The sequence below is a fragment of the Chinchilla lanigera genome, unplaced genomic scaffold (assembly GCF_000276665.1).
Source record: "Chinchilla lanigera isolate Chin_1 unplaced genomic scaffold, ChiLan1.0 scaffold00173, whole genome shotgun sequence".
Lineage (NCBI taxonomy): Eukaryota > Metazoa > Chordata > Mammalia > Rodentia > Chinchillidae > Chinchilla > Chinchilla lanigera.
Window position 1 is genome coordinate 958907 of NW_004955574.1, and position 22316 is coordinate 981222.

Below are 22316 nucleotides of genomic sequence, written 5' to 3' on the forward strand. Positions count from 1 at the left end.
TCTCACCTCTGTCTTGTAAAATGAAAGCAAATGTCTGGCAAGGGTGTGGCAGCGCATGCCTGTGATCCCAGTACACTGAGGCAGAGGGATCACAAGTTTGAACCCAGCCAGGGCAACTTAGTGAGACCTTGTCTCAAAATGAAAAAATAAAAGAGGGCATAAGCCCTGGGTTTAACCCCTAGCACTGAAAAACAAAAGCAAAAACCATCTGCGGTGCTAGGTTCTAACAATTGCCTCAGTTTTATGCTTTTCCATAGGGAAATAGCCTGGTGTACTTCTACCTCCTTTGTGTTTGCACATGTGCTCAAGAAATAAATGTTAGAGAACACTTCAATGAGTAGTGCATAATTTCAGAAGATATCAACCCAATTTTTCCTGGAACTACGCTCAAAAAAATTCCGTAAAATTATTAAATGGAAAATGACCCTTAAATATTTGGAATAAATAATATGCAAATATTTTCAGCTTTCTAACTAACTGAGACCAAGTAACAACGTCCTGATGGGAGACAGCAGGACAAAAGGCCAACTATTGCTTTAGCTGATTCCCCACAGCTGTTGGTGAACTCCCCGATTGCTTAATCCAGCTGGGAAGTGCACTTCGTTACAACCAGGCACGCAGCACAGAGCCCTCCATGAGAGGTGCCAGCACGGCGTCTGCGGGCGGTGGGGCCATGGTGGCCCTGAGCAGGTTCCTTCATTTCTCTGAGTCTGTTTCCTTGACTGTAACGTAAAGACAAAAACAGCTTCCTTACAGGAGCACTGTGCATTAAAAGAGGCCGCATGTACCACGTGGCAGTTCTGCGTTCACCTGCCGGGCTCTGAGCTAAAGTGTCCACACATCTCAGGTAAACCTCATAGCAGCCCTGTGAGACAGCTGTGATTGCCAATGTTCCAATAAGGAAAATGGGGTTCAAGAAGATAAAGACCCAGTGTGGGATTCAAACCCAGAGCCATCATCTTCCCAGCCACATTGCCTCCCGTCCCTGAAGGTGGAATCAGGCCAGAAAATACTGGACTCAGCTCGCCCACACCAGAAACTTCTTTAACTGCTAGAAAGGGTTTTTTCTCTATACCAAATGTTGGGAAGGGCTCTTTCCAGCACCCTAATACCACTGGGTCTCTGACAGCTGACACTAACTCTGGGAGTTAGCATCGCACCCACAAGTGTAAAGCCTCTGTCCCACGAGACTGCCCCCACTTGTGACTGCAGGGACATATTGGGTGACTAACCAGAAGTCAGCTACTGACTTGCCTCCACAGTAAGGGCCCAACATGAGTCCCTCCTACCTGCAGAAGTAGATAATTTGCTGAAACAGCTGACAGGACTCAGGAAAGCACTTTATTTACAGTTACCAGTTTTGTGGCGGCTGCAGCTCAGGAACAGCCAGATGGAAGTGATACCCGGGGCAAGGGAAGAGAGGCACATGGAGCTTTCATGTCCCCAGAATGCCCTAGCACGTATCCCTACCCCCACACACGCGTGCACGCGCGCATCGTGTGCTTGCTAATCCAGAAGCTCTGCAAACCCTGTTGTTTTGGGTTTTTATGGAGTTTCCGTTACGTAGGCACAATTGATTAAATCATTCTCCATGAATAACTAAAGACATTTCTATAATTCAGGAAATTCCAAGAGTTTTAGAAGTTCTGTGCCAGGAACCAAGGACAAATACCAAATATATATTTCCTGGTATACCACACTGCTCCATCCCCTAGCCCTAAGGCTCCTAAATTTAAGACCTTGTGGGTGGGTTTCCATCGCCCCCTGGAGGCACCCGGGTGAAGAGGCTGCCATCTGAAGCTGGCAGGAGGAGGACCAGGAAGAGCCTGGCCCAGCCCGGACTGGGGGCACAGGGGCCATTGCCTCTCATCAGCACAGTGACAACCCTGGGTTTGTGTGGGCCTTTTTCTTCACAGAGCACCTTCACAGTTTATTAGCTAATCTCTCATGAGCTGGAGGATGGTATTAATCTCAAAGAGTGCTAATCCTTTTTATAAGAGGAAGCAGAAATCCCGGAGGCCTTTGGGCACAGGCTGCTCACACCCCCAGGGAAGTGGGCAAATTCCCACCCTTTCCTCTGTGTTGAAGACGGATGGGGCTGTGGGCTTTTGTAGCCTCTGACTGGACAGATCCAGAATTTCCCCAGATTCCTTCCAATTTAGGAAGCAGCTGCTCTGCAAGCCCTGTTGTGGAGCTACCATAAAGGAAAGCTGCTAAAGCTGGATGTGGTGGTGCATGCCTGTAATCTTAGCACTGGGAGGCTGAGGCGGGAGGATTGCCGTGAGTTTAGGCTACATAGTGAGTTCAAGGCTAGCCCAAACTGCATAACAAGACCAGGTCTCTAAAAAATAAAAGCTCGTAAGTCTAGACCATTTGGTTCAGTCAGTTATTTCCTTGCAGTTGGAAAGCCCAGTTCTCTGGCATTGCTTCTGGCAGGGCAGCTGTTTTTCAGTGTCTGCTCCCATCTATTGCGATAGCTGTTGCTTAGGTGCCACTACAGCTTGGATACACCAGCAGGCACACTGTGAGTGAATGCCATATTTGTGCTGCTTTGAATTGGCAATGAAGTATTTGGTTTCATATGCTGTGATTTTTCACAAGGGGGTCTGTATGACTTAATCTCTTCCCTCCTCTTTAATTCTAGGTTTATTAACAATTGCTTTCTTAAAATCCAAATAGTTCTAAAACAAAAGCCTATCCACCTTTTTTACTTTTGCTGCCTTCCAGGCACCCATTCCTCACCCTTCTGCTTGCTTGTAAATGAAGCACAAATCACTTGCATTCCAAAAATTCCCCACTGCCATGCAGGCCAGTAGTCTGCTTGCCAGCTCTTGGCTGTTTCAGATAAGCAGAGTTCGTTGAGCTTGTGACTCGGCCCTTCTAGCGGATTTCCTCAGGACCCAGTGCCCTGCCTGATTGGAACAGTGTGCTCTGGCAAGCTGCCTGGACGGCCCAGCAGCCAAAGAGAAGTAGGGCTTGTCTCACAGTAATCCTGCCTTCCGCCCCAGACAGGAATGGTCTGGGTGGCAGCCCAGGTCCCCAACGCAGTCCCATGGGCTTAGCCTGGCTGTCCTGCTGAGCTTGCCCCCTTCTGTGCAAGATGAGAGAGGGCTAGGCTTGCCATGAAGGACAAGCAGAAGGGCACAGAGGGACAGCAGGTTGTGCTAGAGAGAGGCACTCTTCTGGGCCCTGTTGAGGAGCTGGCCTGCTTCTGGCATCCAGTTAGGACCTGGGAACAACTTGGGTCCTTGCTCTTGCCCTGAGTGTCAGTCTGCCTGTCTTACACACACACACACACACACACACACACACACCACACACACGCACACACCCCTTGTTTTAGTGCTGGGCTTTCACACTTCCGCCTTCCCAGTTCAGGTTTACAGGGACAAGGAGGGGCGCGTCCTGTGGGCCTGGTGTTCTCCAGGCCTAGGCTTTCTATGCTGGTGCTCTGTATGCAGGACCGGCATACATAGCAGCCATGGGACAGAGGTCCTTCTGTCATCCCGATTTTTCAGATGGGGATACTGAGGCAGTGTGCACCACCAGGTGGCAGTGAGTCCAGCACTAAAACTGAGTGAGCCCGGCCCACTTTCTTCCTTTCTCCCGTCATTTCACGGAAACCAAAGAACCCTGTATGAAATCATCTGTTCCTCTATGCTAGGCTGACCCCAAACATGTCAGAGACCCACCTACAGCACCCTGGAAAGCTGGGTGGATTGAGACCCAATAAAAAATCCTGCTAAGGAACATGTGGGCCTCTGTGGAGTCATGCTGCCCTCAGTGAGGCTGCCAGCCACAGCCAAACTGTGGCCTTGCCCTGTCCAAGTGGGTCAGCAGACCAGGCTTGGAGCAGCAAAGGGCAGGCTGTAGTGACAGATGCAGTCACTGGGGAGGCAGAAGCTGCACACATCTGTAGGGGAGAGGAGGTGGGCACTGTCCCACCCACAAGTAATCTCCGAGCCCTCGTCGAGGTGCTAGGGGCTGGTGCCCAGCCCAGTGGCTGAAAGGGCTGTCAGAAAGCACTGCCTGCTCTCTGGGACTTTGGGGGCCACTAGGAGGGCCAGCTTTACGCAAGTACACACTGCAGTGACTTCCTGTGCTGCTCACTGCTGTGTAGGAAGAGTATTGTGTCCTGCTTAAGCCGGCCCATGGAATCAGACTGCCCAGGCTCGAAAACTAGCCCTGCCCACTATTTGCTGCCTGGCCCAGTTTCTCCATTTACAGACTAGGAAGAGTGATGGTCGTTCACAACTCCCAGGGTGGTTGCGAGGGCTGGACGGGATGCTCTGTGTACGATGTGTATGGCTGTACCTGGCCCAGAGGGTTCGTGGGGCACAAATGTGGGCAGTAGCATCGTCATAACGGAGCCAGCCACAGCACAGACGTAAAGGCAAAAGGACAGCCTGGGGAAGGCCCTGAGGCAGGAAGTGGTGAGTCCTGTGAGGCCTGAAAGGCCACTAGGGTTGGAGTGAGGTGGGGCAGGGGGATGTGACAGGTTTGAGCCTGGTAACAGGAGCCCTTATAGGAAGTTTGTATATTTTCCTAGATTATGGGGGCTAGGATGAGCTGCTCTTCCAGAGATTTTTGAGCTTCTGGCTGTAAAAAGTATGACCAGGGCTGTGACTGGTGCCACCTTTGCTTCCTTTCTGGGCCCTTGGGAATCAGGAACCTGGAGGAAGTTAACCTCATTAAAGCTTGGGAGGAGTCTGCCTGTGTCCTCGTAGGCCTCTTCCACTTGAGCTACTGTTGGGAGGATCAGTATTGTATGTATTTTTGTGTGTGTTTTTTGTTTTGTTTTGTTTTTCTTTCAGTACCAGGAATCGAACTCATGACCTCGCACTTGCCAGGCAGGCGCTGTGCCGCTCAGCTGAATCCCTAGCCCCTGGTATTGTATGTAGAAGGGGGTTAGTGTGTGTGTGCTGGCAGGCAGGCTATGGCTTTGTTGGTACCCCTTTGTTACCCATGAGCCCCTCCGAGTGGTGGCATCAGCTGCCCTCAGTCACACTGGCATCATCCCTTTACCACTGGGCTTGTGCAATGCGTTGGCATAGTCACACCTTAGAGCCCAGACGGCACACTGTGTACTTGGCAAGAGGGGTCTCCCAGCTGTTCTGGTTTGAAGCATTCCTGTTCTGCAGAGTGCAGCCTGCTCACCTCAGTTGTGGCTCACACTTCTTGCTCCTCAGGCAGGGCAGTGTCAGTTCCCAGAGGCCTGCACCTCACTTTGCCTGTGTGGTTTCTTCAGCACAGCCCTGAGTGTGTCTTCTCTTGAGAGGTAGGGAACACGGAGCCTGTGTTTGGCTCAGAGCAAGGTCCAGAAGCCCTGCCTCACAGTTCATACAAGACCAGCCAGATGCCAGAGCCATATGATGCCCCAGACCTAGTGTGAGGTTTTCCTGGCTTCCCTTCCAGATCCTCCACCCCTCCCCTCCAGCCCTGAGATTTATGACATGGTTGTGTGGACCTGTGATGGTATCGGTGATGCAGAAAGCCACAGTGCCTTATTTGTAAAGCTAGCAGTCAGGCATTCATAACAGAACATTAGCGGTGGTCTGTCCTAGGGAGAAAGGGCTGGGCATTGGCAGAGCAGCTCTTGATTGAATTGCCGGGGAAGACAGATGACGGGCACTGGAGCGAGGAGCCCTTGTGTTCCAGCAGGAAAAGGGCCAGAAAGACATTCCAGGCACATCTGAGTGGAAGATAGCAAAGAAACCCGGTGGGGATTGTGAGTGTGGGCCCCCAGCAGACCTTCACAGAGAGAGCAAGCAGGAACCTTGAACTCGCTTATGTAGCCCAGTCTGTCCTCAGACTCAACGGTGATCCTCCTGCCTCAGCCTCCTGAGTGCTGGGATTATAGGTGTGTTCCACCATGGCTAACAATCAAAATTTTAAAATGAGAGTCAGGGGGCTGGGGATTTAGCTCAGCGGCAAAGCGCCTGCCTAGCAAGCGCGAGGTCATGAGTTCGGTTCCCGGTACCGGAGAAAAACCAAAAATAAAATGAAATGAAATGAAATGAAATAAATGAAAGAGAGTCAGGTTTGGCACATGCCTGTAATCCTAGCACTCGGGAGGCTGAGGCAGGAGGATCGTTGCAAGTTCGAGGCCACCCTGGACTACAAAGTGAGCTCAAGGCCAGCCTAAACTGCATAGTGAAGACCCTCTCTCAAAAAGACCAAAAAGAAAGAAAAATGAAAGAAGAATGTAGCTCAGTGTGAGAGAAAAATTAAAATTGTTGGGAGGGTTCACTGTGTTGTTTCTCTTGAAGAGTTTATTATAGTGCCTGGTACTTGGTAATTCCTCAGCCAAAAGTTAACTATTGTTATTATTATTTCAGTATTATTTCACTATGCTGCCTACTCATACTAACTGCTTTCTTTTGTATAACTTCAATATTCATAATTTCTTTTTTATTTTTCAAGACAGGGTCTTGCTATGTAGTTCAGGCTGGCCCTGAACTCACTTGGTAACCCAAGCTGGCCCCAAAGTCACAGTGATCCTCCTGCTTTAGCTTCCCAAGTGCTGGGGTTACAGGCGTGTGCCACAACCCATTTATTCACAACTTTTGCTTTTTTTTCTTTTTCTTTTTGAGACAGAGTCTCACTGTGTAGTTCAGGCTGACCTGGAACTTACTATGTAGCACAGGGTAGCCTCAAACTCATGGTGATCCTCGTACCTCAGCCTCTGAAATGCTGGGATTGTAGGCATGTGCCACCACGCCTAACTGGTTTTTGTTTTTGAGACCTGTTCTAACTATGTGGTCCAGGGTGGTCCTGAACTCCCCGTGTGACCCAGGCTGGCCTTGAACTCATAATTTTCCTGCCTCAGCCTCCCAAGTGCTGGGATTTCAGGCGTGTGCCACCTTGCCCAGCCCATTACCCGTTTTGGTAAGAATCCCAAGCCTTGGAGAAGTGCTTTATTCTCAGCCACCCAGCTTAGCTCTAAGGTAGAGCAAGGATCTGTACTGAAGTCATTGTGGTGTGGAAGTCCATACATGTTTCTGAACTGTTCTGCTGACTGGCTTGTTCTTGGCCAAGCTTTCAGAACTTAGGCTGTGCCTACAGGCAGGCACTGCTGCTGAGACTTGTTATGCATGGACACAGGGGAGACAGATAATGGGAGGCACTAGACTGTGGGCTTTGTAGAGGTCAGCTTGTCAGATGAGTGGTGGCATTGGGCTCAAGATTTAAACCTGCACCTCTCTTGACTGCAACATGTGATGTTGTGGCCTTGTCCACCTGCTGTCAATAGATCATTAAGCTAATGTGATCACTAGGCTCTGAGAGCACTGTGCCAAGATCTCATTAAACACATCCACCGCGCTGAGGTGCGAACTGCTGTTGCTGCTGTGCGGAGGGGTGTGCAGCACACTGGCCTTTGGTTCTGACCCACCCCGGCCCAGCCACTTGCCCTTTCATCTGCCATGGAGGTGACAGGGCACGGAAGCAGCAGAGTCCTCAAAAGGAGGTGCACTGTAGGTTGCTGGTGTGTGACTCAAAGAAAGGGCTGCCATGCCCAGAGAAGCTGCGCCCAAGACGGCGTGTTCATGGTGTGCAAGGGGGTCTCATCTCTGGCCTCTCGGTGTCCCTTGAGCCTTGTGACTTAGCCTGCCTCAGCCTCTCACAAAAACAAGGAAAATGGTTTATTCCATGCTCTCAGCCTCCAGATAAGTTCATCCTGTCTGTGTTTAGCACGCTGGAGGGCTGGTTAAATTTTTGTAAAGGGCAAAAGTGCTGAGTTTTTATATCTAAATTTAGAAAGTAAAAAGTAAGCAAGTCCGAGTTTGTCTTGGAGGAAGAATTGATTTGTTGCTAGAGAGGAAACTTCACAAGAACCAAAGCCTGGTGTCAAGGAGCAGCAGGAAGGCCCAAGAGGGCCGAATGTGGAAGGACTCTGGCTGAGGGCTGGCCTGGGACCTAGGAATAAAACTTGTTTGGACAGCTTAGAAAGTCAGGCCCATCCCGGGCCAGGACTGGATTCTCCCCATTGGTTTCCAAGTTCCTGTGGGGCCCCAGTGCTGCCAAGTGTAGCTGGCATCTCTTAGGAGCCAGGGCCACTGAAGGGTGAAACCTGCCACATCTTAGCCCAGGGGAAGGCCACAGTGGTGGAGGTAGCCAGGCCTGGATCTCTGTAAAGGAATGTACCTGTCACACAGATGTGTGCTCAGTGGCATGTGTTACTGCTTTTATCTATTGTTTTTAAAAAATTTTTGAAAGTCATGTGTGACCATGGTTAAGAGATTAAATTATAGTTAAAATCTTGCTTACATGTAAAAAGCATGTTTTAATACTTCTTGGAAATGCTTTGTTCTTAAAGTATCTGGCCTTTTTTTAGAAAAAATTTTTAACAGTAATGGGAATTGAACCTTACTCTTATTTATTTACTTATTTATTTATTTATTTAGAGACTGAAATTTTACTGAGTTGCCTAGGCTGGGCTCAAATTGAAATCCTCCTGCCTCAACCTCCCAGAGTGCTAGGAGTACAGAAGTAAGCCACCACACGGGCTCCAGTGCCTGGGTTTGAGTTGCGGGGGTCTGTTCTGTCTGGTATATTGCTTCACTGATTGCTTTTTGGGGAGGGGGAGTTTCCGGTACCCGGAATCGAACTCACGACCTTGCGCTTGCCAGGCAGGTGCTGTGCTGCTGAGCTAAACCCTCAGCCCCTATATTGCCTCATTGAATTCATGAGTCAGAGAGACCTTGGAGGTCTGAACTACCCAGCAGCAGCAACCCTGAGAATGTGTGAAAATGCTGATTCAGCCAGGCATGGTGGCGCACGCCTGTAATCCCAGCACTTTGGGAGGCTGAGGCAGGAGGATTATTGTGAGTTCGAGACCAGCCTGAACTGCATAGTTGGACGATATCTCAAAAAGACAAAAAGAAAATGATAATTCAGCCTCTACGCTGAAGTGACAGAATCTAGGGTTCCAGGGTCTGTGACAAGCCCTCCAGCTAATTCTGATGCTACTCAGTTCTGAGAACTGGCAGAGTAGAACATAGTAGGAGACTATGGGCCCTGAGAATCCAGCAGGTTCAGACCACACCAGCACAGCTCATAGGCTCCTCGGCTCTGCACACCACTTCTGAGCCTCCTCTGTGCAGTGGGGTTAGTGGCACCTGTCTAAGGAGTCAGTGTGAGCACCAAGGGCCAGGCAGACACTGAGCATCGCAGGCCCCATGCGTAGTAGGCATTCAGCAGGTGGTTTATTATATGATTGTTGTTTTAAGCTTCCTAGGTCAGATACTGATCTCCTTAAACACATGACAGTCAGATGGCTATCCAGTGAGGAGGGAATGCAGAAGCTTTGGGCAGTTCCAGTACATGATGTCTGTAGCTATGAGTAGGCATTTTATATATAGAGAGAGTGTAATTTCTACTCTTAGTTGTAGCTCCGTTCCCTAGAGCCACTGCAACAGGACTGCTCTATATGGTGGTTGTTTGAATATTTGAAAATAATCGTCTTAACCTTTGTGAGCTTTTCCTTATCTAAATCCCAAAGATTAATTTAAATTTAAGTGACATTTGTAGGGATATTTTAAAAAGAAGGCAGGTGTGGTGGTACATGCCTACAATCCTAGCACTTGGAGAGCCTGAGGCAGGAGGATTGAAAATTCAGACCTAGCCTGGGTGACTTAGTGACTTAGTGACTTAGCAAGACCTTGTCTCAAAATTTGAAAAGGGCTTGGAATGTAACCCCCTACAAAGGTCCTGTGTTCAGGGGCCGGGGATATAGCTCAGCAGCACAAGCACCTGCTTGGCAGGCACAAGGTCCTGAGTTCGATTCCCAGTACCAAAAAATAAAAAAAAAAAAAAAGGACCTGTGTTCAGTCCCCAGTACTGTGGGGGAAGAAAGAGGGAGAAGGGAGTAGGAGAGGGAGGAAGGGAGATGAATGTTCGTTTAAGCTTGGTGCTTTTTCAGGTGAGTTTGGGAACCTGGAGTGGACACAGTGGGTAGGGTCCATTTCTGGAAAGAGTTCTGCTTTCTGCCAGCAGGCATGCACTGAGTCACTCTGGTGGTGCTTTCCTGTGGGCACCAGGCCCCACCTGGAGCCCCTTAGCAAGCTTCCCGCTCTGTTCCGAGTCCTGGTTCTCACCTGGGTGCCATCACCCACTAGTCACTTGCAGCCTGCATGGCATTGGCAGTGAACTCGCATTTTTAAGTTGATGTCTAATTAGTAGTTGTGATAAGTTGTACTGACCAAGCTAATGATAGCTTTCCTAGATTATGCCATGGTGTTAAGTACGATAGCAACAGAATTGCTATTTTAAAATGAGATTTTGTAAATAAACATGCACTCAGATTACAGGAAATACTAAGTTGGTGATTAATTGGTTCTCTGGAGCTGACCTTGTGCTTAAAAATGTTACCATCTTGTTGTTCCATCTAGCAAGGCTTTGGTGGCTCACACCTCTGATCGTTCTCAGATAGCTGATCTGTAGTGTTTGTCTTCTGCCCTCTGATGCCAGGGCAAGTGTCACGAGGACGCGGTGCACAGGGCACTTCTGTCTGTGCAGAGGGTCTGGATGCAGGAGGTGATGAGTGGCCTGGGTCTGTCGGATCTTCCACAGGGCAGCATGTGCTTCCCCACACTGGGACATGGGATCTGTGACACCGTTGCATTGAGGGCTTTTTAAGCTCCATTTGTACCATGATTTTCTTTGCATTAAATTGGGCTGATGGAGCCAGGCATACTCTTTGAGTTTTTGGTTTTGTTTTCTTGGCTCAGGATTTTTTGAGACAGGACCTGCTCTGCAGGTCAGGCAGAACTTGAACTCACTATGTAGCCCAGGCTGGCCTCGAACTGACAGCCACAGCCTCCTGAGTGCTGGGATTATAGGTTTGTGTCACCATACCCAGCTGAGACCCTATCTCAAATTTTAAAAAAAGCTGGGAGGGAAGTAGGGAAGAAGGGGAGTAAAAAAAATTAAGATACGTTATCTACGTGTACCAACTCCCTACAGTGAGCGTAATTATTATGTACTACGAATATCAACAGATTCTGTTAAAGCTGATACTCCGGGAAAGGGAAGGAAAAGTAGTTATTTTTTTCAAACTAGAAAGTAAAAACCTGAAACTGCTGACGCATACTCCTGACTTGTCAGCATGTGGGTGATCTCACGTGTAAGCCTTTGATGTGGCACCTGAGCTGTGAAATAAGTAGGAAGTTTAAACAAGTCTAAGAAAAGCTTAGAAAAGCCACTGAGGGACGCTTCCCTGATCAAAGTACTATACAGACCCTCGGGATGGTGAATGGGTCTCTAACAGCAGGAGGGGTTGCACCGTCTCTGAAGCCATGCAGAGCCGGGGAACTTGACACAAGTGGGGCTTCTTCTGGGGACACTGCAGGCCAGACCCCAGCCCAGTGGGTTAAAGTGAAGCAGCATGAGGCTGAGCTGGGGGCTCCCGGAACCATATGGAGGCACAAGTGTGGCAGGGGCCTGGGCTCTGACAGGCTACCCTGTAGCCAACTTGGGGCAAGGACTTCGCCCTTGTAAACCGTGCTTTTCACAGCTGTATTCTGTCCTAGCCAGTAGTTCCTCCGGGGGTGTGGAAGGCTGATGGCATCGTGATTCATGGCTAAGTGCATGGTGGGTGTGGCACACAGCATATGGACACTGCTCGGGTGGGAAGCGTGTGGCGTGTGAGCACAGCCAGGGCAGCACCTCGGTCACAGTGCTGTGTCACTGGGGCTGGCCCGTTAGCTCCTTTCTCTCTGGGTGAGGGGCCTGTGTGCAGTTAACAGGTTTTAAGCAGGAAATTGATGCCTTCTGTGCTAATGCTCTTCATTACTCACGTGCCACCAGTCCGGGGCCCTGAAGATACAAAGTGACTGCTTTTCTCCTGAGAGATGGGGACTCCCAGACACAGCAGCCAGCTAGCAATGACATTGACACCCATGGCTCTCAGGGGTCCCACTCCCCTCAGGCCTGATCTGCCCTTCACTGCCTGCACTGTCTCCATGCCCTGTGGTGGCCACCAGGGCATGTTCTCAGCAAGCCAGCGTTGCACAGGGCCAGGCTTTTCACGAGGGACCCAGAGTTTCTTTGACCAGCAGATCCCATCCTGGTTTTTAACAATGATGTCACTGTCCTTTAGACTTATGATCTTGGTGGTGAACCATGGGTTTTCCTTCCCCATGACAGTGAGAGTGGGCTCAGTAGACAGTGTTTGGAATCCATCTGAAACAACGGCATGACCTCTTCCCCAGGGTAGAGGCTGTAGTTGGTCTTGCACTTGATTCTTTATGTTCTGTATTAGTTGATTTTTACTATTGAGTGTTTTTCTTACAATGAACACCAAATAAGTTCCATAGAAATGACAGTTGTTTAATGTTTTTTTGTTTTGTTTTGTTTTGTTTTGGTACTGGGAATCAAACTCAGGACCTTGCACTTGCCAGGCAGGTGTTTGTGCCGCTGAGCTGTATCCCCAGCCCCAGTGCCAGTTTTCTTAAAAAAATCATAGCCGAGTGTGGTGGCCTACTTCTGTAATCTCAGCACTTGGGAGGCTGATGCAGGAGGATCACTGTGAGTTCGAGACAAGCCTGGACTGCATAGCAAGACCCAGTCTCAGCCGGGCGTGGTGGTGCACGCCTGTAATCCCTGCACTCAGAGGCTGAGGCAAGAGGATCATTGCGAGTTCGAGACCAGCCTGGGCTACAAAGTGAGCTCAAGCCCAGCCTGAACTGCGTAGGAGACCCTGTCTCAAAAAGACCCAGTCTCAAAAACAAAATCACATGACTGATCTTGAAAATGTAAAATTTTTAGGAGCTAGGTGTGGTAGCACATGCCTGTAATCCAAGCACTTGGGAGTCTGAGACAGGAGGATCACTGTGAGTTCAAGCCAGTCTAAACTATATAGTGAGACACTATCTCAAAAAAAATTTTTTGCATTATGTATTTTTAAAAATTTTAATAAAAGAATACAGGAGCCAGATTTGGTGGTGCACACCTGCGGTCCCAGCTACTCAGGAGGCTGTGGCAAGTGTATTGTTTGAGCGCAGAAGTTCAAGACCAACCTGGGCAGAATAGAGACCTGTCTCCAAAAAAGTGATGGTGTGCTGGGAGGTAAATATTAATAACATTAACATAATTCCTTAGTATTTAGAAGCATTGAAACCAGGGCCATTACACTGAGCTACACCCTCAGTCCCTTTTTTGGTTTGTTTTGAGACGGGGTTTCTCTAAATTGCCCAAATTGGCCTCAAACTTTCAATCCTCCTACTTCAGCCTCCCGAGTAGCAGAGATTACAGAGGTACACCACCACACTCAGGTATTTTAAAATTTTTTTGTGGGACCAGGAATCAAACTCAGGACCTTGCGCTTTCCAGGCAGGCATTTGTGCTGCTGAGCTACATCCCTGGCCCTTAAAATTTTTAAATGAAAAGGAAAATTGGAAGTGGGTTAAAACATCCAGAAAAAACAAATGAGAGCGCTCCTCTCACAATGGGCACCTGGTGCCTTTCATTCCTCGTGTGCAGACTTCGTTCCCTGCTCCACCGTTCCTGCTAATAGGACCCCTACCTGTTGCTTTCTCCTCAGGACTGAGCACTGAAGGTATCTACCGTGTTAGCGGGAACAAGTCAGAAATGGAGAGTCTGCAGAGACAGTTCGACCAAGGTAAGGGGCCCCTGGCCCGCTAAGTGTGTGGTGGGTGTGGCTACCAGAGCCAGGCAAGGCAGATGTGATAGCTGCATTGCCCATGGGGCGTGGGGTGTTTCTGCAAAGCCACAGCCAGGGTGCCGTAGCTCAGAGACAGGAAGAGGTCACGTGTGGCCTCCATGGTCGCACTGCCTTACATGGAGAGCAGTGGACAGGAAGGAGGCCCGCAGAGAGCCACAGAAAGGGGCCAAGCCCCCACCATACACCTCGCGCGCCACCCTCAGGCCCGGCTAGCTGCAGCGGGCTGGGGTGAGCACACAGGAGTGGGAAGCGCTGGTTGCTCTTGTAGTCAGGGGGCCAAGGTCAGATGAGGGTGGAAGGACTGGGCTGTGGCTCAGTGGTGCAGCGCTTGCTTAGTGTGGTACCCGGGGTCCTATCCCTGCCACTGCAAAAAAAGAAAAAAAAAAGTGAAGTCTACTTCGGAGCTTGCACTTGCATAGTCTCCTGTGGCTGAAGGTGAGGGGCACGATCTGAGAACTGCATTGTTAACTGTTCTGTCGCTGGACAGCATCAGTGTGCTTGCCCAGACTAAAACAGCCTCGTCGTCACTAGGTGGTACCATCTCTGGGACCACAGTCACGCGTGCTGTTGACTGGAATGCGCTTAGGTGGCTCGTGACAAAAGAGGCAAGAGTCTAAACAGTTGACAGCTCCCTAGATGGACTCTTGGCCATACCCATCCCAGGATGAGGAATGCAGGAAGAGAGAAAGCCAGAGGCAAGGTCTGTGGAGCCATGGTATTTCCTAAGCTTCGCAGCCTCGGGGGACCAGGACAGAGGCAGTCATCAGGATGGCTGTCACGCTTTTTGGTGCGCACCTAGAAAGTGGGCAGCCTCGCAGCAGAGCCTCCTCCTTTCCTCCTGGGGAGGGCAGTGAGAAGAGGCAGCCGGGGAGGGAGGCAGGCTGCTCAGACGCCTTGGTGCAACCCCTACCTAAAGGGCGGCAGATCCAGCAACCGCAGAAAGTGGGCTCAGGGTCACTTCCCTCTTTCAACCACAGATCTGTTGTCTTGTGTTTATGGGACTGGAGATTAAACCCAGGGCCTGCATCCTGTTACATCCCCAGAGCGCCCCCTTTTAAGACGGTGTTGTTACTTAGGAGGCCGGGCTTGAACTTGAGACCCTTCTGCCTCCGCCTCTCTTGAGTGCTGGGGTGACAGATGTGTACCACCACGCCCAGCTTCAGACTCTCTAGCAGTATTCACACATGTCACCTCCACCCCAATCCTTTCTAATCCTGAGTCCCTGCCCAGCTCCAGGCCAGCCGTGGCCAGCATTCCAGGGCCCTGAGCTTTCTCTGGCTTTTCCCGGGCCTTGAGTGTCCCTGTTGTTTCTGCCTAGCATAGGTTGATCCAGCCTCACCCTCCTTACTTCCTTTCAGACCACAACCTGGACTTGGCAGAGAAAGACTTTACGGTAAATACGGTGGCTGGTGCCATGAAGAGCTTTTTCTCAGAACTGCCAGACCCCCTGGTCCCGTACAACATGCAGATTGATTTGGTGGAGGCGCACAGTGAGTACCAGCGGCCCTGGGGTCTGGCCCCTGGGCTGCGCAGCAGGCTCAGTGAGGCCGGTAGGGGAGGGGCGCGGTTGTACAGACAAGTCCTTCCCGCAGAAGAGATGCTCTCGCCTTGACGCTGGGGTTGGACAGGCCGAGGGAGAGGGAAGTAGCCAGTAGGCCCAGGCGCCTTCCAACTAGGCTGCCTTGGCAGACCACAGATGAGGCTCTGAGGGTTTTACCAAGACAGCTGCAGCTGGGCGCGGTGGCGCATGCCTGTAATCCCAGCACTCGGGAGGCTGAGGCAGGAGGATCGTTGAGAGTTCAAGACCAGCCTGGGCTACAAAGCGAGCTCAAGGCCAGCCTGAACTGCATAAGGAGACCCTGTCTCAAAAAAGACCAAAAAAAAAAAAAAAACAAGACAACTGCAGCTTTCCCGAGTGCTCTGTCCATGAAGTATATGGTTTGGGTGCCCAGCCTGGTCAAATCCCTGCTTTTTTGCTTGTGGACAGCTTTCCCACCCAGGCCCTGCAGTTGGCTGCTGCCCTAACCTTCCCTGCTGTGGGTGAAGGGAGGCTTGGAAAGGTCTAGAGGTGAGGCTGACCAGGACTGATTTTGTAGCAGGTTTTCCTCTCCCCTTTCCTTCCCTGCCTTCCCACCCCTTGTGGGAGGGAAGTAAAGTCTGAGGCCATACCGCCCCTTAGGAAGCTACCTCTGGAAGGAAAGGGACCATTCCAGTGGCCCCAGCCAGATGCTCCCTTGGCGCTGAAGCACACTCACCCCTTGGGTCTCCGTGGTGGTCTCTCACCTGACCTCTTGGAGCTCCCCGTGGACACACTACCTTTTCTAACCAAAGGCAGCCTCTGACTTTGCCCCACTGCGGGGCCAGGACCAGAAGTGGCCATTGCCTGGCACCAGCAGAAAGGAATGCTCTTGAGTTGCCCAGAGGTGGCCTGGGAAGACGAATGGAGGGGTGCTCCTCAGGCTATGGAGCATTAGGCTCGTCTTGTCACTGGCCGACTCAGAGAAGGGGTTTGAAACCAGCAGTTTACCCACAAGGTCAGTGGTGAGGCAGAGCTTAGAGGTTATAGCTCAGTTCCCCTTGAGTCCGGGTGCCAGGTTCGTGGTGACCTCTAACAGAAGCGGGTGCTGAGGAAGCCCATCCATGAGCGGAGGCCGCTGAGCTGCCCTCAAGGTCACCTTTCCAGCGTTTGCATCCCCGCTAGTACTTGCTTCCACAGCCTGGGTGCCCCTTTCCCTTCTTCTGCCCATGTAGCCAAGCCAGATGGAGTTGGTCACAGCTCCTAACCTTACCCTCAGGTTACGTCACCCACCAGAGAAAGAGCAAGACAGCATCGTACTTGTGGGCCTGTCACAGGGCCTGGCCCTCCTTCCCACCTGCCTCTGAAGACAGGGGACTTAGGGGTGGCGACACACTGGCTTCTCCTGCAGGCTCCAGTGAAAAGCATAGGAGATCTCTGGAGCAGGCCCTCTCAGCCTTTGCCCAGGCTTGTGTCTGAACAGAAGTTGGGAGAGTGGAAGGTGTGGCCCGGTCCTCAGCCTCTGGAAGGCCAGGATGCCTCTCTGCATTTGTCTTGCCTTGGCGCCATCTAGAGGCGCATGGGATCCTGGCACCCCACAGAAAGTCATTGTCTCCACGGGAAGTGCTGACAGGGCATCTTTTTGTGTAGGGAGGTACTGTTGATAGTGAACCAGCCCCCTTTCCCACAGTGCCACTTCCGTGGGGCTCCCACCGCTGAAGAGGTTGCTGCAGTGGCCTAGGAAAGGGTGGAGGTTTTCGGCTTCCTCTTCCCATTATGTGTTTCCTGTGCCCGCACTAGTCAGCTGGGCCTCCACTGTAGTCTTGGACCTAGCAGAAGAGAGTGGGGGAGGGGGGCTGTCCCTGTCATGGCCCCTCTCACAGCCGAAGCAACCAAGGGACGAGTGAGTGCAGCTCTGTGGGCTGGGGGTAGCTGAGCCAGAGACAGCAGGCAGTGCAGAAGTTAGTGTCAAGGGACATGGTGCCTGAATATAGCTATTTCCAGACTGGCTGTGTCTCCATGGCAACATCAACTTGACCAGCTCCTTCCACTTAATACTTAAGAGCAGCCATGTCTGTGGCTGGAACTTGGGCCTGCTTTCACACCCACAGACCCTGAGGCCACTGTCTGATTGTTCTGTTGGCAACAGAATTTCACAATATTGAACACTGTTGAAAATGTGCCCACGAAGTAGAGGTTTTTGCGATTACTCACCAGTTATCTTCCTGCCACATTTAGAATGACTCGGGGGCGTTGGGGAGTGAATGGCAGTGACAGCCAGAGCTCACGTGTGCTTGCGGCGCGCCTGGCCTGGCTGTCTGCGCGGCATCCGTGCTCTTGGTAGCATGAAGGTGCTGGTGCGATGCCTCATCTCACAGAGGAGGGAACTTAGGCTCTCAGAGGGGGCACAGCTCAGCTTGAGGCCCAGGGCCACCCTGCTGGGGAGTGGCGAGCGGTGTCTGAGTCCCTGCCCTCTGATGCACGGCGATGTTCTCTGCAGAGTGAGGCAAGCAAGGCCAGCAGTGCAGGCAACAAGGCAAGCAGGGAGGAGGGGAGGGCCTGCGCTGTGGCCCTGGGTCAGACCAGGACCAGGACTGAGCCTCTAGGAGTTGGAGGAGAAGTCTTTGTATCACCCGTATCTGCCCTGCCCACATCATACCTGTCTAGGAATCATTCCTGTGAGAATCTGCCTTCTCCTCTCCCTATCCCGCCTGCCTGCGTATTCCTAGCCCTGCCCAATCTGGTCCCCAAGCCCTGTCTGACTTGCTGTTTATCAAGGTCCTAGAGCTGGTTCCATCCTAGGCCGGAAGTTTTGGGCTAATAAGGACTTAGCCGCAAGACCCTCACTAACCCTTAAAACTGCTGGTAAAGCTGCATCTTTTTGGTTTAGGGAGACCACTAGCCCTACCAGATTGTCTGGGGGACGTGGTTTGGCATACTGGTTTACTGTCCTACCCTCCGCTTTGACTGCTGAGACAACCTGGGCTAGAGAGAAGTCCCATTGCCACAGTCAGCAGACAGATGATGCTGCTGCCCTAGGGTTCTCGTTCCCCTATTGACTGTGACGTTGCTGATTCTAAGACCCTGCCTTGCCTTCGCCTGACCCTCACTTCCAAGCACGGGTGTATAAAGTTCACAGAGCCACCTATGTGCCAGGCCCCATATGGCAGTGGTCGGAGAGTGTGTGGTTCCTCCTCCATCTGGTGGGGCAGGGAACATGTTGCAAGGTCACCTCCAGAAAGACAACCTAAAATTTCCATTCCAGCCACACACAGTAAGATCCCAGCCTGGCCTTGGAGTCACCTGCCACCTGGGGGAGAAGACAAACCACACGCTGGCTGCTACACACAGTGCCCATGACCTTGAGCCAGGCTGTTTCCCTTTCTCATGATGTGGGTGTACAGGGCGCTCCAGGCACTGAGGGGCAGCAGCAGATCAACCTGGGCACTGGCTTGGCAGGCTGGGGCCAAAGATGGCAGGCTGCCAGGGCAGAGATGCAGCCACCGGCCTGGGTGACTTAGGGCCAGTTTTTTATCTTTTTGAGCCCTGGTTTGTGCTACACAAGGTGTCTCTAAGGCCCCTGGTAGCCTATGCCACCACTTCCTCTAGAGTTCCTGGAGTCTCACGGCTCACAGTCACCTACTCTGTGTCCAGACTTGGTCTTGGTTCACCTGGGTTCAAAATGCCCCCTGCACCTTTCTTGCTGTGTGCGGCCACATACCTTCTTCCCAGGGCATTCCTGCAGCGGAGGCATGGCTGGGATTGGAGCACGTGGCCGAGCCAGGACCCTGGCCTGGTCCTCTCCTACCCATCCCATCACCAGCCTTTGGCCTTAATGTGACCTCTTGAGCATGCTTCTCAGCCAGCACGGGGGGAAAGCCCAGCCCGCTTCTTTCCACTCAGTGCATGGTGAGGCCCCCAAGAGCAGCTTTGAAATGCTCCCACAGTACCCCGGCATAGACGGGCATCGGGCATCACTGGTGTCTTGGGCATGTGCAGAGGTCTAGGCCTAGAGTGAATGCCTCACCGAAGGGCCTGGGGGCCAGGGTGAGGTCTGGGAGGGAGAGAAGGGGTACAGGCACAAAGCACGCAGGCAGGGTTGGTCTTGTGTAGAGAGGCTGGGCTGGGCTTTGCCAGGATTCCCCTTCTCTCCCTGTGGTGCCCCTGAGATCTGGGCCAGGGCTGGGGGAAGTGAGGGGGAGGGCAAGACACTGACCGCCAGCCCCTCATCAGGCTCCAAGCCGCAGGGCTGGGCTTCCTCCCGTGGCTCCATTACTGCCCCAAGGAGGAAAGAGAGGAAGCCCATTTTTGCTACTTCTTGGGTAGGAAGGAGAGAGGGCGTCCGGCAGACTGTGGCCTGCCCAGCCCAGCTTCCTGTCTCCGCCAGGAGGATGGCTGAGTCTCCGCTCTTCTGTGAAGGTGCTGCCATTCACAGCCTGATTAAAACAAACACAGCTGTGTTTGTGTCACATAGGCACCTACAGAGACCTGCACACCCGCATCGGGAAGGGGGCATGATTATTTTATTAAGCGGAGCTTGGAGCTGTAGTATACATGCTTCTCATGTTTCTCCAAATGATCTCTGACCTCCCTATAATGGTTTACTTTTTCTTTTCCTTTCCTTTCCTTTTCTTTATTTCTTTCTTTATTTTGAGACAGGGTCTCCCTATGTAGTCCAGGCTGCCCTTGAGCTCAAGGCAATCCTCCTGCCTCAGCCTCCCAAGTGTTGGGATTACAGGTGTGTGCCACCACACCCAGCTTCAGTTTACTTTTTCTAAGCAAACTTCATTGAGACATAACAATAAAGGCTCCCAAGAATCTGCTGTTGAGGTTGAACCCTTAAAATGAATCTTGGATTCAGAGAATGAAGCTAACCATAGTTCTACATTATTTCCTGTGGTTTTTAGTCATTTTCTAACAGATGCTCTTGTTAATCAGGCCCGACTCTCTGACCAAAGCTCTACCTGCGCTCACCCTCCCTCACACGCTTGCCAGCCCCAGTCACTCCTGGTGCCCTGCACAGGGACAGCTCCCAGATGCTTGTCTTGTGTCCAGCCCTGAGCTCTGCTGGTGACTGACTCTGGTGTCCTTGTCCAGGGTCACACAGCTATGTGGCATTAGAGAGAATATTAGTACCCAGGACTGTCTGAGTTGGGATCTGAGCTCTGAAGCTCCACACCACTTTCCTCCCTGCTCAGGGAAATGCCTGGGAGCTTGCACCAGGCTCCTGAGTGACCCGCTGCAAAGGTTCTTACCCAGGCGGCCGTGACCCTCCTGAGGAACTCATGGTGTGGAGGGTTTGTGCACCTCCAGGAGCCTGGGACAGAAGAGCCCATGGCATAGCTGCAGGAAGAGCATGCGGAACTCTCACCCTGGCCAAGAGGCCTGTGCACCCAGACCCGCTGGGAACCATTGTGGGGCTTTGGGGTTTTTTGTTTGGTTGGTTGGTTGGTTTGGTTTTGGGTTTTGTTTTTCTGAGAGGGTCTTGCTATGTAATGCAGTTTGGCCTCAATCTCACAGTGATCCTCCTGCCTCAGCCTCCTGAGTGCTGGGATTACAGGCATGTGCCACCACACCTGGCCCATTGTAGTTTTTAACAAGGAACTCCTGGCCTGGCAGCTATGGATGGCCAGTGTCTCCTTCATGGCTCCCTCTAGTGGCTTTGCGAACCCTAGCATGCTAGAGCTGCCCTTCTGTCCAAGAAGGGACTCTAGGGATGTCTGTCGAGGGCAGAGAGCTCTGCCTTGGCTCACTTGGGCTCTGGGCTAGTTCTGCTTCATGGCCACAAAGGGCCAGGCCACTGAAGGAGGGGATCCAGAACACCAGGGAGCCGCATGGTCACAGCTCCGGCTCCACAGCCAGGTGCTCAGCTTTGCACTCCCAGCTCTGCACTTCTCTGGGCGCCTGATTCCTTATTCTCTAAATGTGGTAGAAACTATCCTGCCCCAAACTCTGACTGCCTTGGGCCTGGCATGGTTATTCACTTCCTTCAGGGCAGTCTGCGTCCCTCTCCCAGGACATTAGGATTCCCCAGTGGGCAGTGTGTAGGCGGCAGTAGGGGAGGGGGGACGAGGCCCTTTTGATGAGCTGCATAAGAATCCCCCACTGTTTCCACCAGCCCCTTCCACCAGGCAATGTATGGAGTTCCCTGGCTCCCCAGGAAAGCACAGAGCGCGGGTCTTGTGGCGGGCTCCCTCCCTAGACGACTGCTGGCGTGGGTGGTGGTTAGGAAGCAGGCAGTCTCTCTGCATGGGGATGCCTGTCTCCGGGGCAACCAGAGGGCCAAAGAATGGTGTTCTTTATGGTGGCGTCTCTGGATGGTTCCGTCTCAGGTGGGGGGGCAGGAAGCCCCAGCACACAGTGCTGCACTTCAGCAGAGGTCTGGGACGGAGGTGAGCCTCGCGCTAGGCTCATGCCACTGCCAGGTGTGCCAGCTGCGGGCTCAGGCTTTGGGGAGAAGGCCAGGGTTGGTGCATCTAAAGCCCCCAGAGGGTATCCCGCAGTAGTGCGTGCGTGAGCTCCCCCCGCTGGGCCTGACTGCTCCACAGGCTGCCCAGTCAGCTGTGGTTATAAAAGACCGGGTTTCTCTCCTCAGAAATCAATGACCGAGAACAGAAGTTACACGCCCTCAAGGAAGTCTTAAAGAGGTTCCCAAAGGAAAACCATGAAGTCTTCAAATATGTCATCTCTCACCTGAACAAGTAGGTTGTGGGCCTTTCTGGTGTTTCCTCCTGAGGGGAGGGAAAGGCCAGGCCAGTTGAGAGTGGTTACCAAGGTCCAGGGCCAGGCTCCGCTGGCAGCGTGACGGGCGCACGCAGGGGGCGCTTCTGGCTTCCACTCCGAGCCCTCACAGGAGTGAACCTCAGGTCTCTGCCTTGGCTGAGAGGCCCATGTGGCTGCAAGTGTGCCCAGCACCAGCAGCGCTCCTGGCTTTTTTGCTGAGCTTGCAGGGCACCTTGTGGAGTCTGTGTCCTCGCTTCCCCCAGAACACAAGACAGGGAAGATTCTCAGCGGTACTGGCACCTCCAGAAGTGAGTCTCAGCGGCACCCAGGTCCATGTTCTCTCCAGGCAGGGCCTGCCAGGGACAGGCACGGGCCTCCATCCCGGAGTACGGC

General features: G+C 52.1%; 1 protein-coding gene across 1 annotated transcript in view; it reads left to right on the plus strand.

Moving 5' to 3' along the window:
- Window positions 1-22316, plus strand: part of Arhgap35 (Rho GTPase activating protein 35) — a gene marked incomplete at its 5' end in the record, with an annotated part of 69141 nt that overhangs the window by 43303 nt on the left and 3522 nt on the right. Inside the window, 3 exon segments of the mRNA XM_013509560.1 lie at window positions 13544-13621; window positions 15043-15174; window positions 21796-21901. Coding sequence (XP_013365014.1) covers window positions 13544-13621; window positions 15043-15174; window positions 21796-21901 — 316 coding nt within the window.